At 38.5% G+C, this 17,173-nt stretch overlaps 1 protein-coding gene across 3 annotated transcripts in view; it reads right to left on the reverse strand.

Annotated features, from left to right (window-relative positions):
- The window catches only part of LOC120806682 (endophilin-B2-like), a 31,160-nt gene extending 21,131 nt beyond the window's left edge, over positions 1-10,029 (reverse strand). For 2 of the 3 annotated variants that reach the window (XM_040158059.1, XM_040158058.1), the window contains exons 1-5: positions 9,816-10,026; positions 7,606-7,747; positions 2,832-2,960; positions 2,082-2,215; positions 1,697-1,789 (exon numbers count right to left, since the gene is read on the reverse strand). In XM_040158059.1, coding sequence (XP_040013993.1) covers positions 1,697-1,789; positions 2,082-2,215; positions 2,832-2,960; positions 7,606-7,747; positions 9,816-9,878 — 561 coding nt within the window. In that variant the 5' untranslated portion in view covers positions 9,879-10,026. Of the gene's footprint in view, positions 1-1,696; positions 1,790-2,081; positions 2,216-2,831; positions 2,961-7,605; positions 7,748-9,815 lie in introns of all 3 variants that reach the window. The other variant, XM_040158057.1, reaches the window with a different exon arrangement.
- Between the last annotated feature and the right edge of the window lie 7,144 nt (positions 10,030-17,173).

Below are 17,173 nucleotides of genomic sequence, written 5' to 3' on the forward strand. Positions count from 1 at the left end.
GAAATTTGAAACAGACTGTTTTTGAGCTGACACAGTCTGATCATGTCCTACACTGACATTCTCAGTCATCTGAGGAAGAGTTGCTTTTCTGTTTTTCCTTACATATCTCAGTAATGCATTAGCATCAGGGTCATCAACTGTGTGCCGTTGACCACAATTTCTGACTATTTACTGATGTCTTTCAGATAAAGCTAAATGCAGATGTCACTTCAGTCACTGTTCCTATTGAAACACTAGCCAGTTGAGCAGTCTTTGTGACTGAATCTCCTGCCATCTGTGCCCCAACACTGAACCCTCTTTCAAAGTCACTTAGATCTTTTCCTCTTGCCATCTTGATACAAAACAGAATCTTTTGGGCATGCTCAGTATTTTTATACATGCCACAGAACATGACTGGATGTTAATTCCTTAATTGTACCATGCAGTGCACCTGTGTGGAAGCGTCTGCATTTGTTATGTTTCTCCACCAATTTATTCAGGTTTTTCCTTCGTCACCTATCTGTATATCTTAGTTGCTAAGTTAAAGCTGTGTGCTTCTTGCTATTCTACCCTAACACATTTGATATTACTGTACGTGCCTTCCTTGGCATCCTTCCTTTATAATGTGGTAAAGAACAGCTGGCACAAAATTCCACAAAATCAACTGAGTTGATTATTTAACGTAAAACATTCAGGCTGTGAGGCCAAAACTCATTGTAAGCATCTTTTGTCAACTTTGAAGCTGTATTCATCCATTTTTTGCCAGGAGATGGCGGAAAATTTAGTTGACAGATATACAGCCAGAATGTCTAATCTCTTAGCAAACAATTGCCTATGTCCACATACAGCAGCTAGAGAGCAACATTATCCCATCAGGGTTGTGTTTCTGAACACCCAATGAATTACTTCTGGAAACTTGATGAGTTTATGGGTATTTTTTTATATTTATATCAAAAATAGTGATTTATGCTGAATTAATAATCAGAAAATCAAAATGGCCTAAAGTACAACATAACTGTAGCAGAAACAACTTCAGCAACTAAATTACCTTGTAACAGAGATTCAATTTTGTTTATATGGCTGCTGTTAAAGCTGCAGTAAGCAATTATTTTATGTTAATAATGGATTAAATTGCTACATACAAAATGAAACGGGGTGCCGATAGTGAAGAGAAATATCACCAACTCCACAGTTCCCCTTAGTGAGTCTTTTAACATATTTCAGTTCATTGTTTTGGTTTTACATCCCACAACTTTACTGTATTGCTTCGTTCTCACTGCTCCAATCAGTCTGGTTTCCATCAGCAGGTAGCTGTTTTCAGAAAAAAACCTCTAATAAACCCACTGTCCACTACCTGCTCAGCAGCAAACAGCAGACAGACACAGTCAGAGACTAGCTGAACGTAATTGAGCATTTAGCAGCTAAAGAACCAGATATTTTCCCGAGGAGTTGGAGAAGACCAAAAAGGAGATAAAAGAGAGTGAATATTGCTTGATTTAGGTGGACACAAATACCACACCACATGAAGTGTTGTTCTCTGTCTCCTATTAAGTATAATCTGCCTGAGAAGTGGAAGACATTTCCAATCAATCTGCACAGTTAAACTGCTGTGGATCCCATGGTTACTGTGATTAAAATACTATTGCAGAAGACCATAGGAGAAAGAAGAGGAGCACAGAAGCACCTAAAAAAACAACAGTGACAAGATGAAACTCACTGCTGCTTTGGCTTCTGCCTGCTTGGCTTTTTTCAGACGTGCTTTGCAGATGTCAAGATCCAGCCGTCGATTCTCCAGAAGCCGCCTCTCTTTCTGCACAGGACAAGAAGGATCCAGTCAGAAACAGGGGATCTGTTGCAGGGAACAAACCTTGCAACACTAGGTTTCTATCCATTTAACAGCACAAAGAGGCAACTAGCTCTGTATACAAGACATTTCATAGGAAACATGAAAAAATCAGATTAAGTGCAGAGGTAACAATGATAATCCATGGCAACATACTTCTCTTCCCTTGGATACTGTTAATATGAATTAATATGAATTAATATCTTAAAGCACCAAGGACTTAGGATAATTAGCATGTAAGGTGACCAGTCAGACTTACTGATATAGTCTTCCAGTCTCCTTCCAGGAAGTTGCGTAGAGGAGTGAGAAAGGTGGCAGCTGAGGTTTGGAGGAACTCGCGCTCCGCTCCCCCCAGTCTCTTCTGGTACTCTCCTACCGTGATCAGGGTGCTACCTAGTAAGGAGGACAACCAACTGTGTCATCCGACAATGTAACACTGAACGAACTCGTGACTGAATCACCTCCACTAGTGTGCATCCCTAGTGTGTGGGTAGGCACTTTGAATCCTGTGTGGAAAAGATGGACTCAGTAATAATGAAAACTACTAAATTGACAAAAAAAAAAGGCAATTGCAGAATGCAAATACAATTAATTGCTATTGCTGAATAACTCCTGTACATAATGGTATCAAAATTGGGGTTAATTATAATAAAAATCTTAAGGATTATAACTTTTAAGACCTTAGTCCCAGAAAACTGAAATTGAACCCACATGGTTACGAAAAACATCAACGCTTTCAGGAACAGACTGAACGGTTCTACAGTCTTGTTCATTATATCCAAATAGATGCTGTTCAATTTCATAGTAGCTTTTCAGAGTGAGTTTTAATGCTCTGCAAACTATTAAATTACTATTGCTATTAAAAGAAAGTTGCTTCAGGATCACATCCCAGCCCTTTAATACTTCATAGGGATCAACAGTTGACAGTAGTGGCAGTTGACAACATGTGACAATAGCTCAGAGTCTTATTAACTGAAGCACTATCAGTTTCACTGACAGCTCCACTGACCGTATGGCGTCGCTGGACCAAATTCATTGGCAGCTTCCAGCATGTACTGGCCCAGCAGCTCTGCGTTTGTCATCCTGGACGGAAGCTTCTTCTCCAGTTTGTCATAGATGAACTCCTCTATTCGAGCACCTGGATAACAGGTGATAAAGAGACCATTGTGAAACCGTACACAAGTGTTAAAAAATTGGCTGTGTCTGTTTGATTCAGAGTTTTAGGAGCCTCAATAATGGCAACTGTAAGAAATAGTGTATGAACACCCAAGGAATGAATTAATGATTATTTTTAGAAAATAAAGCTCTCGTGAAGCTCTTGACATTGACTTGATAGATATACAATTAGATATGAGCTGTGAGCCCTAGTTTACTGCTGGGTATTATAATAACTGGCCACATTTGCTATAATGAGCTTTGTAACATTAATGACCTGGTGAGAGTCTGCTATTCCAGTTTTCTTTTGTTATAAACATTATAAACATTATAGTTTTTGAGGACAATTACTCCCTGCCACTCCAATATTGTGCTCCATCTGATACTGATGGTCAAGGTAGCAACAACATACCTTTCTTGTGTTCCTATAAGCTGCCTTTAGATGAAATTTCACCCATATGTTAACTACCACACATCTGTTAAAGCTGGCACATACTGCTGATTTAACTCACTTTTGCAGCTTCTTTTGTATCTGTGACTTACAGTAATCACTGCCTGAATTATTAGTGCATTGGTTACAAACAACAAATTACTGCAATATGGTAAGGAGGAAATTCACAGTCAAACAGACTAGAGGTGCATTGATATCATGAGCTTCACTAATTGCTGAACGACTAACCTACTGACTGTAAGGTGTGTCTGTTATTTTGTTGACCTTTAATGTGTAAACTGCAGAGAAGGAATAACAAATAATTTCAATTCATTTAAAGTCTTAGTTCAACATCTTTAGGATATAAGGCTTACTTTTTATGTCTAGAGTTAGATGTGAAGATTGATATCACTCTTATATCGGTCCATAAAACATAAGGCATCAGCCATCAGCTGGTTAGCTCAGAAATGGAGACTGGAAATGGCGAAACAGCTCACCTGGCTCTGACCGAAGGTAACAAACTCCACTTACCAACACCCATAACACTCACTGATTTATATGTTATAGCTCATAATCTATACAAAGTCATAACCCCTCGTAACACCACAACTTGTCATTTTTACACTTTCACACAGATTAAACAAACAAGATACGTGTTTTGTTGACTTGACTTTTGTGGCTGCATTTGGGCCGCTGTTAAGGTACTGCCAATAAATGAATGCTTTCTGCACAGATATTTCATACTAAAAGTCTTCCAGTTGGTTATAATCCCTCCCTGTTCTACCAGGCTTTTAATGTGAAAAATATACAGAAAGTGTTGAGTTTTATTGACATTAATGTAACAGTGATTGGAAAATGTGGCAAAGTGGAACTGATAGGAGATAATAAGTTGTCAAAAATGGTATTTCTGTTAAAAAGAGAAACTGAGAGACCCACATTGGTAAGTATGCCATTAGTTCTTTGTTGCACAGATGGAATTAGATATTGAAATGTACATTATGCTAAATGTGACGTGAACTGTTTTAGTTCAGGATATGCAATGTTCATTAACGGGGCCTCCTTTCCCAAAAGCATTTTAAGCCTAAAATGATGGTAAAATCCATCATATGAACCTGCTTAAGCTTAAGAGGGGTTTATATAAAGCATCGTAACTGACACTAACACACTTAGAAATACAAGAGTAAAGTTACTCCAGAGACGGACAGAGGCATGGTGGCAGTTTTCTTAAGCTTTCGGTTTAACTTTAAAACCATCATCAGGAGCAGGCTAAGGTGTCAAGGTTATAACAGCAGATAAATAGCAGGTGTGCCAGCTGGTTGCTCAGGTAAATCAATCAGGCTGATTGAGATTTAATAGCAACAACACAGTTACACCATGCTTCTGTCCTTCTTTGGATTAATAGTGCATTCATGTGGTGTTGTAATAACCTCAACTAAGAAAATTCACCGCCTTCTCAAGTTGGAACAGCAACTCAGAAAGCCAGTGAAAATTTTGGTACACAACTTCTTGACGTCATATACGCGGAAACATAGCGGACAAAAGTAAATGTTTGGTTGATGATAGGAACCTTTTCATTCATGGTGCAACTTCATTCAATTTTTTTGCTAACATTTCATTTTTGATATGGTATTAAGTTCTAACCCTTAGTTGCTGTCCATGTAGAGTTTAGAAAACTAAATTAATTAGTTAGAAAAGTTATTTATTAGCAGTACAAGTAAGGTAAAGCATTATTTTAGTGGTAGTGGTGCAGCTCCAACTCCGGGACAAAATCACTTTGTAATATAAAGCTTCAAACTGTTTCAGCATACTTGGATGACGACATGAATCTTTACTGGGACGCTATACCAAAGAGAAGGGGATCCCATGCTTTATGTAGATGAAGCTCTAACAATCAAATCAAACCCAGTATTGATTTGTGTGCCCCTGTGGAGCATCCCTCTGCCTCACTTGCATGTCCATCTCTCCCAAGAGCCTAACACCAACATACTTTTGAACAAATACAGACATTTTTATGATTAACAATTAGCAATGTGTGAAATTAATCATACATCATGGACCACCTGATCCGTTTTTATTTGCTCTTCGTTGTCACGCAAATACTGGAAACAGCTATCAACATGTTGTTTAAATGCTCTGAGCAATAAAATACAACCCATCTTCTCTGTAGCATCCACGTTGTTTTCAAATTCTGACTTTAAAGCACATTAAAAAAAGCAGCAGAAGTCAGAAGAACGACTTCCCAACTCGGAAAATGGGATGATCCGAGGAGCATGTGAATGTGACATAACTTTAGTTTTGTATGTGTTGTATATTAGTGGATGTCCTGGACTCCCCTGTAGGATTAACCAAATACTAGATGATTTATTTAAGTTATTTTTGTTTTGTTCATTTTTAAGTCTATAGGTGTATCACGAACACTGACGTTGGTAAGTATATTTTGATGTAAAATGAGTTCAATATAGAAAATATGAAAATAAAAGTAAACACACACAAAAAGAAATTCAACAACTGATCTAATATTCATCTCTTCTGGCTGAAACTTAACTTATGGGATATTTTCAGGTTCATACATGAGCTGCATATTCATGAAGCTTATAGGAACCATCACGGCTTCATTATAGGTTTAATTTGGTTTTCAGAGTAACATCTGCATCTAGCAGTAGATTAATCATTTAGAATTTACTTCTTAAACTGACGTCCACCAGGGAACATGAACTATAAAGAGCAGCAAGCTCAAATCTGGTTTACTTCACGTTAAGCTTAATTTTCACACTGAACTATTCAAAGTATAAAATATTTATTTGTGACCTTTACAACACTTACACTTTGTGATGTATGTACAGTATCTTCAATATATAGCACGGCTTACATACAGCTAAATATGTGACATTAATTAGTGTATTCAGCCTCATCTTCAGAACTGCAGGCAGCTTTTTGACAGATGATCTTAAAGATGTGCACGAGAACTTGCTCTGAAGCGAAACGTGAGTAAAAAATTTAAGAGCAATTGTAGAAATGGTCTCAGAGAGCACTCTTAACTTCTAAGACAGTTTCTTATCAGGGCCCAGGACTTTATTCGTGACCGGCCTTGCTTTGTTTGTGCTGCCAGCTCTTTTGAGAGCATTGTTTGTACACCAGCTTTTAATTCAGAATATCCAGGACCCCTGAAGGGAGCAATGGATGTATCCAATCAAACAAGTGCTGGCAAGTGTCTTCCTGCATAGAAAGTCATTAGTAATTCAACACCTGTCTTCATCTACACAGTCTAAGTCAGTCCATACACTGTACAGCAGACTAGATCTCTTAGTATGTATTCGTTTTAGTTTCAGTTTTAACATGTGATACAACACAACCAATCATATATCTACCTTTATCAATCCCTAAATGAAAATGAAAAAGTTTAGCCATATTGTAGGACTGTTTATGTTACACTATGCTGTACTCTAGATCATCTGAAGTCATTAATGGTGAGGAGGAACTGAGTAGAGGGATTTCACACATTTCCCTTACACGGCAATCTGGTAAATAAGGCCAAGACTTACCAGTGTGGTCAACTGGAGCATGGAAGGATAAAAAATACACAGAGCACAACTTAGACATTACTACCAGAATTCATTATGAATGTCTGTAACGTTTCATGTCTGACTAAGAGTAGTATTATGCTTATAGCTGTTTGGAAGCAAAACAAAATCACTGTGCTAAAGATAACAAAACACAAAACGCTGTCTGTACAAATATTATGCGTAAAAGGGGGTGGCCAGATGAAAAATGTTGGATAAAACAAAGTTATGTTCAAAACATCCCTTGTACATTTGAGCTGCTGCAAAGAAGGCTTCTGTTTTAGATAAAAGGTATAATGTCATGTAAATGTGAAATGGTGTGTCATTTGACAGGTAAGTACGTTTCTGTTAGATTTACTCAATAAATGAATTACAACAGTAATTATACAACATACAGTCATGCAAACAAAAAATATACAAACACAAATCATTTTATTGCCTTTACAATCACTTTAAATCAAATTTTACATTTCAAATCATTTTTGGAACTTATGCAGTCATACGTTTGACTCATCAGAAAGCTATAAATGTTATTGGATGGTACTGGGACTCCCCATGGTATAACGAGTGTAGTTGTGAGGAGATTTAACTTGTACTTGGGAGGTTACGTGTCTTTCCACAGACTGAGCAGGACTTACTTGGATTGGGCTGCAGGAGCACCTCTGTTTGTCTCAAGATCTTTTCAGTCCAGTTCCTGGTTCCATCAGCCCGAGTGGTCAGGTTCTCTAAGTGAGGATCCAGCTCTGTTTTCTCAGCCTGGCCCAGCTTCTCCTCTGTGAACTAGGAGACAAGTCCAGACCCTGAGTGCACATCTTCAGTCACAGCAAACAAGATACACGTATATGCTGACTTGTTGGGAACACGTAGACATTTGTGGGTTTTTGAGTACCGCTTTAATGTGTTGGAATATGGATGCAGATGGTAGCCAGACAGATGCCAATATTGATAATTGACATTGCATTACACTGTACCACTGATACTGCTCCTCTCACTCCATGTCTTTTTCTCTCTCTTTATTTAAATAAACACTGGTTAATTATGGTTAAGTTGGTTTGTCATGGCCCACGACCCAGTCATAACAACTAATATTCACTTCTCTATTTGTTATTGCCACGCACGTGTTTAAACTATTTTGATGAATCATTGATTTTTATCTTAAATTCTTTTTTAGGATGACCATGTAACATCTGTCTGGGGACTTCAAATGAAAAACAGCCTTTTGTCTAACTCCCTAGCCTTTACAGAATTATTAATTTGAACTATCCCTGTTAAATAACGTTATAAATAAATAAAGTGCCCTGTATATCTTATTTCTTCCCCTTTGGGTGGCAGTGGTAGGTTAAATGGGAAAATCGGCAGGATGGTCTGGGGCTGTCTAAGAGAGTGACTGGATTTAATTTCACAGTTCTTCCACTGAAATATTCTGCACCTTGTGAATACATCCATGGAGAACAGTCAAGCTATAAATAAGTATAGTTGCAATGAAGTGGTAAATGCACTGCCAAAATATCCACATTCTCCATTGAATCTTCATGTATTCCTCCATTTACTGTAATATCTAACATCTTGATGGTAAAACCAATGCACCAGGCATGTTTATGCAAATTATATCAAATATATCTTATTTTGTGCCAGCAGCAATTACCTAATGCATCCATTTATAAAATGATGAATACCTATTCCTTCTCATGAACTGAAATGTCAGAATAGGAACTGTGCAATAAATGATGAGAGTGGCCACTTCCGCTGACTGCACACGTGTTTGATAACTGAGGCCAAAAAAAAAAAAAAAAAAGAATACCATCTGTGTTATCGGGCAGGGCTGTCGGACTTCTCCTCCTGTTTTCCTCACTGGCTGCCAGGTCTGACTGATAGAAGGCAGCAGCCAGCTGGACTTTAAAGGCAGACAGATGACTGAGGAATTCACCGTCACTGTCATATTACATCAGGAAAAAGAGACCCTGACAGCAACTTTGTGGACAAGATCAAATGATTAAATGACTTGGCACTTTTTTTCAGGGGGGGGGGGGGCTATAGGACACAGCCTGTGTCAATTCAAGGCTGGATGACTAGGTACCACCCCAGAATTTCGCAGACGGTTTACTTCAATACAAGCTGTCAGAGAAGCTATGTGAAGCGTGTCCGTGATAATGGGGGATGTGTCAGGTGGCCCTTGCAAGAACTCCCTAGCAAAATCTTGTACTTAAAAGCTTTCCAGATAATCGGCAAAAATAGCTTAATGATACAACATGACTTAAGACCGTCGACTTATCTATAGGAAGTTTAGATTCATTTGGCATACAAATGGTTCACCGAGATAATTTAATTTGCTTGTGGATGCCCCGAAATTTCAAATTGACCCTACTGGTTCGTGAGTGGACGTAGGTCTGGTTCTACTCGTAATGTACAGTTCGTAATACAACAGGGAATCGTTAAATTGCCATTTTAAAAATATATTATCAAGCAAAGAGCCTATTGTCCCTGCTGTCTGCTCCATAACGAAGCCCTTCCCCGTTGATGAATGGGAGCAGGGTCAGCTTGAGTGACATGGGTAGCACACTGGACCACAGCCATCAATAATGGGTCGAGGCTTGGCAAACCTTTACCGGTTTTACAGCAACGGCCCGCTGCTAATCCGAATGCACCCCAAGATAAACCCTCTCACATCTCCGCAGCGATAACTTCAAACACCCGGAACCGCTCTGCGTGTGTTGAATAAACCGAGCATCGTGGCCCGCAGCTATTCTCCGTCCATGCAGGACGCCGTGTGACGAGAAAATCCGTCTGCATACAAGCGGGGGCTGCTCGCCCTGCCCCGGGGAGGTCCAGCGAATGATTCCGGCTTTACCTGCATTGCCCGTGTGAAGAAGACCCCGGCGTCGGAAGCCAGCTTTTTCACGTTGAAGTCCATGGTGCTGTGCGGAGCCGAGCAAACAGGCAGGGCTTGTTTGCGTCCCCGTGGAGGAAATACTCCGGATCAGCTGAGATGATGTAGCCGCAGACGCAATACTGAAACCGTAATCCGCTTCATGGGCAATCGGAAATCTGCTCTCCGCCCTGCGTTTAAAGAGCCCGCAACACCGCGCTGCGAGTCACGAATCTCCCCGTCTCCCCTGCAGCACGTCTTACACCTTCACCCTGACCTCTGGTTATGGGCACAGCCATTATCTGTCAGCAGTTCTCATGGGGGTCTGTGTCTGCGGTACAAATCAGTCCCAGTGAAAACTGAATTCATCTGCATTCTGTGCAGACGATTCAAAGGGGTTCTGCAAAGATGCACAGCTGCTGAATTTTTAAATGTGTTTCATTTTATTTTATCACTTTGAGCAGTACAAACACAATTGATCTCCACTGTAATGGGGAGGAGGCAGAATCCTAGATGTCTCAAAACCTAGACATGTACCCTATAACTAAAACTATCTGCATGGATAAATGCATGGGTGAATCGACCCTTTCATATAAAAAAAGAGTTATTCATGAACTTCAAGCTGGAAATATAATGTGGAATTGTCGACACTTATTTAAGTTGGGCGGTATGTTTTGTTGAGAGGAAGATACTGAGCTACACCCTCGAGCTATGAATTGCCGTCGCAACAAGACCAAGGAGACTCCTTGGATGGTTCAGTTGTGACTTTAAAGCCACAGTATGTAACTTTTTGTACTTTTTTACTCTATCTTACCTTTTAGTTGAAACATTCTCTGAAACATAGAGTATCTTAAGTTGGAGAGGCGCTGTAAGAGGCTTCTGTGACACAGCCTGGCAACAGTGCAGAGATATTGCCTTAGAAAGTTTTTGAGCCAGTCTCATCCTTCTAACCCATCAGAGAATGGCTGTCAATCGATGCATGAAGGTGACATCAAATGGTCCAAATGTGTCATCAATTATCAGAATCCTATCAGTGGTGAGCCATGCTGGTTGGATAACAGTGTTTCAACAGAAAGCCAGACAGACTTGATCTACTTACCTGATAAACAGGCTCCCTTGAATCTTGTTTCTCATAGTCTGAGAGTCTTTTAGGTGCTTTTTCACAAACTCCAAGCAGCTCTCTTGTGCTTTTCACTGAGGAGAGGCTTCGTCCAGCCACTCTGCCATAAAGCCCAGATTGTTGAAGTGTTGCAGTGATGGTTGTTCTTCTGGACGTTTCTCCCATCTCCACACAGGAACTCTGGAGCTCAGTTAGGGTGACCATTTGGTTCTTTGTCTCCTCCTCTTATCAAGGCACTTCTCCCCCAGTTGCTCAGTTGGCTGGGGGGGCAGCTCTAGGAAGAAACCTGGTTGTTCCAAACTTCTTTCATTGAAGAGTTATGTAGGCCACTGTGCTCCTGTGAACCTTCAATGCAGCAGTATTTTTTTAATAGCCTTCCTCCAGATCTGTGCGTCAACACAATCCTGTCTGAGCTCTGCATGCAGTTCCTTTGAACTCATGGCTTGAGTTTTGCTCTGATATGCACTGTCAACTTTGAGACCTTATGTAGACAGGTGTGTGCCTTTCCAAATCATGTTCAGACAATTAAATATACAAAAGGTGGACTCCAATCAAGGTGTAGAGACATCTAAAAGATGATCAAGAGAAATAGGAGTGTCATTGAAAAGGGTCTCAATAATTATGTCAATGTGATATTTCAGTTTTTCCTTTTTAATAAATTTGCAAACATTTCTAATATTCTGCTCTGTCATTATGGTGTATTGAATGTAGATTGATGAGGGGAAAAATGAATTGAAATTATTTTAAATAAGGTTGCAACATAACAAAATGTTTAAAAAGTGAAGGGGTCTGAATACTTTGAATGTTGTATATATTTAATGGCATATATACAGTATATATTTTTTATATACGTATATATATATATATATATATATATTTTTTATATACGTATATATATATATACACATATATATATACATATATATACATATATATACATATATACGTATATATACATATACATATATACATATATAAATATATACATACGATATATATATATATATATATATATATATATATATATACATACATATACAAAGTGCAAGCTTATATACTCTACCTCCTAAATACAATAATTAACCACGGTTTAATTTGACTATACTTTCACCACTGATAAATTCATGTACATTAAAGGCCTCATTTGTGAATCTTTCCCTGTGCTAGTTATAACGTGTTTCCAGATGTCTAAGAAGTGGTACAATTTGTTCTGAGATAAATACGATGGCCTTTCATATGGAATAACATTCAGAGATTTGTCAAACCACATCAACACATCAAGGGCCTTTGTCACTGATCCACATCTGACGAATGCTTAAACCTGCCACATAACAGCATATTCTCAAAATACACTGTATTTACAGGTTTTGCAGTATCATCCAAACCTAAGATACCTGTATCTAAAAAGGGTTTCAGTTTTACAGTGACATCAAGCAAGTAATAAATCTGCTGTGACATTATTCCACAAAGCTATAATCTTAGGACCAGTCTAAAAGACATGTAAATATGTTGCTTTCTCCGAGTTACATTTCGTACACAGCAGTACATTCACTTTCAAACATGGATCTGATAACCAAGGCCACATGTAATTTATGGATGATCTTATACTGTACCTCATAAGACATATTTGAACAAGTTATTCAATAATATTAATTTCTAGTCATCTATGCTTACTGTCCTCCAAATGTCTTCCTATGAGCACCAAGATTTCTCCCAGTTGACGATTTCACTATAAAAATGAACAGTAAGAAATTTAATCAATAGTTCTTCTTCTTTAAATCCAAGCTCTGTTGGCGACTGAGAGAATGATTTCAGTACAATTCTGTTACGAGTCAACCCCACTTTCCACCACACCCCGAATCCAGCATGTGTACAGGCTAGGTGGAAGTGAGGGTTGTTCACCACAGGTGCAAGAAGGGGTAATGATCCCACCATCCCACGGTGTTTATATATTTTTTCTTACCAGGAGCATAATATATTTTAACCAAGAAATTATCTTTGACCATATTAGATGTCACCTGTGTGGTTCTCTATAAATGGTAGGTCAGACAGCAGTAGTGTTTCACAACCTATTGTTTCTAAAACAGGAAAGATCCTCTTAGAATCCTTATCTAGCCAATCTTTCACATCTGTGTGGTCCAGTGGTAGTACATAAAATTAGGGACAGAGACCCTCTGTCTAGTTGTAATTTGGTCAACTGAAATCTCAGGCTTTTGTTATACTGTATCTATGCAAATCTTTAAAATATTTAATTGGAATATATACGGGTAACATTTGGATAGGATACAAAATTCTTGGCAACACATTCATTTTTATTATTGTCATTCGCCCAGATATCGAAAAGTAGAGCAGACCACCTCTTTAAATCACAGATTTCTGCAAATTAACTTTATATCCAGAAAAGCCTCTGAATTCATCAGTAAATGCAATCATTTGCAGTACTTGGATTTGAAAGGAAGATGAGAATGTTGTCCACATACAAGGCAATTTTGTTTATATATCCATTATTTTGTATACTACTTGTATTGTCATTACCTCTGATTGTTTCTGATAGAGGTTCAATGACAAGAGCAAGTAGCAGTGGTGACAAGGGGCAACCTTTTCTAGTCCCTCTGTTAACTGTAAATATGGATGATGTTGATTTAGAGTATATTCACTGAACCTATCAGAAAAATAAATTTTAAACAAAACCTCAAAAGGTAGTGCCATTCTATTCTATTATTCCTTTCTCAGCAGCCAAACTTGCAATATGTGCATTATTGTTCTTGTTTTGAATATAAGGCATAACTCCCAATACTCCAATACTTGTCTTGGGATGAATCCTGTTTGAACTCCGGGTATGAGTTGGGGATTAGTCAATACAGTCTTCTTGGTAACAGTTTTGATAAGAAGACTGCTAAAATTTTGATTATAAATATGTCTAAGGATGGATCATCTGGGTTTTGATTTTCCTTTTGGATAACTGTAATTGTGGCCAGCTGTACTGTTTGTTGGATGCTTTTGACTAAGTGTGCTTTAACATTCCCCATGTACAAGCACTCGAAGTGCATGTACAGAAATGTGGGAGGGACAAAACAGGGATTTTGAAAAGTGTGGGGGACACGTCCTGTCCTGTCCTGTCCTCAGTGGAAATGATCTTGTGCTTGGAGATGTGATTTCATCATCACTCACCACTGGTTCATTAGTTAGTAATCACGGTTTAACAACCTGCAGTGAAAAGAGAAAACAACTCAAGATACCAATTTTTACCACTCCATTTTTATTGCTTATTCATACCTTTACACAAATGGCCTGGTACTATTTATATCAGGAAAACTGGAATTCCACACTGTTTGGATCAAATGTTCTTCACTCAGTTTTGGATTACATTTAGCAGTTACAAAAGAAATCAATAACAGAGTGTTGACAGACTTCAAATGGAACTTGAAACGGTTTGGGACACAGCAGTTCTCCTGAAGCAGTATTTCACTACATTTTTTTTTTTAAATTTTCAGCACATACACCTTTTATAAATAATCAGAAACAGTCAACACCCCACAGTAGCTACCTGCTGTCACTGAAGTCATCATTTCTTCATTGAAAGCATAAACTGAAACAATGACTTCAAATTAGAGAGAGTAAGTGTTGGAGATTGTACTGAGGATGTCCAGTAGATCATCTACTTTCTCTACAGAAAGTGCACACCTCTACTTCCAGGATCTTTAATTAAACACTGTGTGATTCTTAAGAACTAAAAACTCACAACAGATTTCGTTTTGACCATATGTGAAATCACGGTAAATCCTCTTCATATCCACACATTTTGATTTCAGACCGAAACATTTAGTGAGTCTGTAATAAAGCTTTTCATCTCACACCACTGCCTACTCGAAGATTAATTTTCACCATGACTGAACTGTGAAATAGCAATAAAAACAGAACTGTACCGATTAGATTCCCATAAATCACACAAAAAAAAAACTGTACATGACAACCAGGATATCAGGTCAGTGAATAAAACCCAATACAACTGATATGAAATAGCTTAAAAAAATAAATCAGTTAGGCATCACTCATGAAAATAATCTTGAAATGTATGTATGTAGGAGACACAGAATGACACACTGTACAGAGGCTGATACTGGGAACCAGCTAGAGCTACACACACTGTGGTGCCAGTGTATTATTATTAGAAACCACTGCGCAATGTGTCTGACCTGTTTCATATAAACCAACACATTTTACAGCTGGAGGAGAAAATGACTATCAATGTATGTTCCTTCACTGGCATGAATGTTAAGGTCTCAGATATCCCTGGATCAGGAGGGCAATGAATGGCATTGATGTGAATGAAAGCTACCCGCTGCAACCCACCATCCAAATCCTATTTTCAGCATCAGCACTGCAGTCACAGCTGTAGGTGAAGTGAGTCTTTAATCCCTGCTCAAACTGTCCATTCAGGTCATTTACTAAAGTGAAAGTAAATTACAATGGCAACGTGCTATGCTCCAATTAAAGCAAGGTGGAAAAATAGCACTGACCTAAAATAAACTGTATTTACACACAGATAAATACATTAAACTGTGCTCAAGTGTTGACTGACAGAAATTTAAATCTGAAATGTTTTGATAATTAATAATAGCTTCTTATCTCTGTTTAGTATCAATGTAAAATGAATCCTCTTTGGGATCTGGACTGCTGGCCTGACAGAACAAAAAAATTGAGGATGCCACCTTGGGCTCTGGGAACTTATGATAGGCATTGTTCACAGTTTTCTAAACAATTAATAGTTTAATTGAAAATAAAAAAAAAAGAATAGATGAATAATGGAGATAATAGTTGCTGAAAAAAATGAATTAATACTATCAGTACAAATATACAGACTCCATTTTATCATATTAATTTTTTTCTCTTTTTTCCCGTAAAACATTTTTCCACTCACAATTAGGCAAGAAGACTTAAACAAAAAAGCTGCCCTATTTGATTCACATTGTAAATGTATTTACTTAACATTCCACTGAGTGTCAAAACTCCTGCTAACGTTAAAAAGGCAACTTCCGTCACTGCATACACCAAATCTGGTGTGTATTACTGCTGGCCTTCTCTATATCAAGTTTGTTATGGTAAACAATGGAACTCATTAGTATACTCATAAGTGTCTTTGTACTAACTCCATTAATCTAAAATGAGCATTCTGAAAAGTTTAGCATTTAAGTAATAAAACAAGGTATTAAAAACAGTAAAATGGTGTGCATAGCCATGCCCAAGCAGGTATTCCACTCACTAAGCTAAACGCAACTGTTCCCCATTCAGACGGGAACTGTTGAGATTTTTATTTTTTAATTCTGCTGTCAATAGCCAAGCACTTCCTCAAGTTGGACGTTTCTTGTGAATGCTGTATTCAGAGGAATGTCCTAATTCAGAATGTCCTGAAAATGATCTCAACGCCTTATGAAGATGAAACTCAGTAGTTCGGGCCATGTTAGTGTGGGAGTGGGTCCCTGTTCTGATTGTACCTTGGGCTCACGTGACAACACGTGGGAAACACGTGAGCAGCGCTGTACTTCCTGCTCCCAATTCAGCCGCCTGGCTGTTTGCTTTCTGCTTTGTTTACATTATTTTGCGGATATCTTTGTTTATTTTCTCATACTAAAAAGTGCACAAACCGGCTCCCGGATATTTAAAAATCACTGGGGTTTTAATTTATGAAAGATATAGAAGGCTACAACCATTTTTGTAACACTTTTATTACTTATGAGTACTATGCAAGCATGGCCTACAAACAGCCCAAGCCTTTTCGCTGGGCCATTATACCGATCTACAGTGACTGGAAAACATGGGATTAGCTGAAGCTAGCTAGAAGCAAGGTGCCTGACCAGTTCACTGACCAGATGAAAGAATGAAATGCTGGGACCAAACGTACCCTTGTGTCTTCCCCCGCCCAACTCCTATTTTCTGTCCTGTAACTCCCCCTTTGTGACCTCCACCACTAGAATTAAGTCGTCAGCCAGCTTAATATGTGTCTAAATTACAATGCCTCCTCCACAATGGCGTAAGAATCATCCTCTGTCTAACCAGCCTGATAAAAGCATTCTAACTGGACAAGCACAACATGTCCAGTTAGAATAACTGATTGTGTATACAATACAGCAAACTCCAACTTATATCTGTTGGGTCCAGCTGACCAGAATGATGCCACTCATAAATGTTTTCCAGGACAAACGCAGACCCAGTGTGCCAG

The sequence above is a fragment of the Xiphias gladius genome, chromosome 20 (assembly GCF_016859285.1).
Source record: "Xiphias gladius isolate SHS-SW01 ecotype Sanya breed wild chromosome 20, ASM1685928v1, whole genome shotgun sequence".
In the NCBI taxonomy this organism is placed as follows: Eukaryota; Metazoa; Chordata; class Actinopteri; order Istiophoriformes; family Xiphiidae; genus Xiphias; species Xiphias gladius.